The 456-nt window shown below is 62.7% G+C and overlaps 1 protein-coding gene across 1 annotated transcript in view; it reads left to right on the top strand.

The window, feature by feature from the left end:
- The window catches only part of BMP1 (bone morphogenetic protein 1), a 12,584-nt gene that overhangs the window by 11,133 nt on the left and 995 nt on the right, over positions 1–456 (top strand). The window contains 3 exon segments of the mRNA XM_017732434.1: positions 1–6; positions 8–138; positions 219–455. The exon segment at positions 1–6 is cut by the window's left edge and continues 62 nt beyond it. Of these exon segments, the coding sequence (XP_017587923.1) occupies positions 1–6; positions 8–138; positions 219–455 (374 nt within the window).

Below are 456 nucleotides of genomic sequence, written 5' to 3'. Positions count from 1 at the left end.
CCAAGGCCCCGGCACTCGGCCGCTTCTGCGGGGCCAAGGAGCCCGAGCCCATCGTCTCCTCGGGCAACAAGATGTTCCTCAAGTTTGTGTCAGACAACTCCATCCAGAAGAAGGGATTCGAGGCCACCCACACCACAGGTACCGCTGTGGGGCTGGGAAATGGGGCCATGGGGTGCAGGGAGAGCATGGGTGCCCCTAAACCCCGGCTTCTCCGGCAGTGTGCGGGGGCCAGGTGCATGCTGAGGTGAAGACCAAGGACTTGTATTCCCACGCACAATTTGGGGACAACAACTACCCGGGGGGCTCGGACTGCGAGTGGGTGATCATGGCCGAGGAGGGTTTCGGCGTGGAGCTCATCTTCCAGACCTTCGAGATCGAGGAGGAGGCCGACTGTGGATATGACTACATGGAGCTCTTCGACGGCTACGACGGGACGGCCCCGCGCCTCGGCCGCTT

The sequence above is a fragment of the Corvus brachyrhynchos genome, unplaced genomic scaffold (assembly GCF_000691975.1).
Source record: "Corvus brachyrhynchos isolate BGI_N302 unplaced genomic scaffold, ASM69197v1 scaffold150, whole genome shotgun sequence".
NCBI lineage: Eukaryota > Metazoa > Chordata > Aves > Passeriformes > Corvidae > Corvus > Corvus brachyrhynchos.
This window is presented reverse-complemented; position numbering and strand designations above follow the sequence as displayed.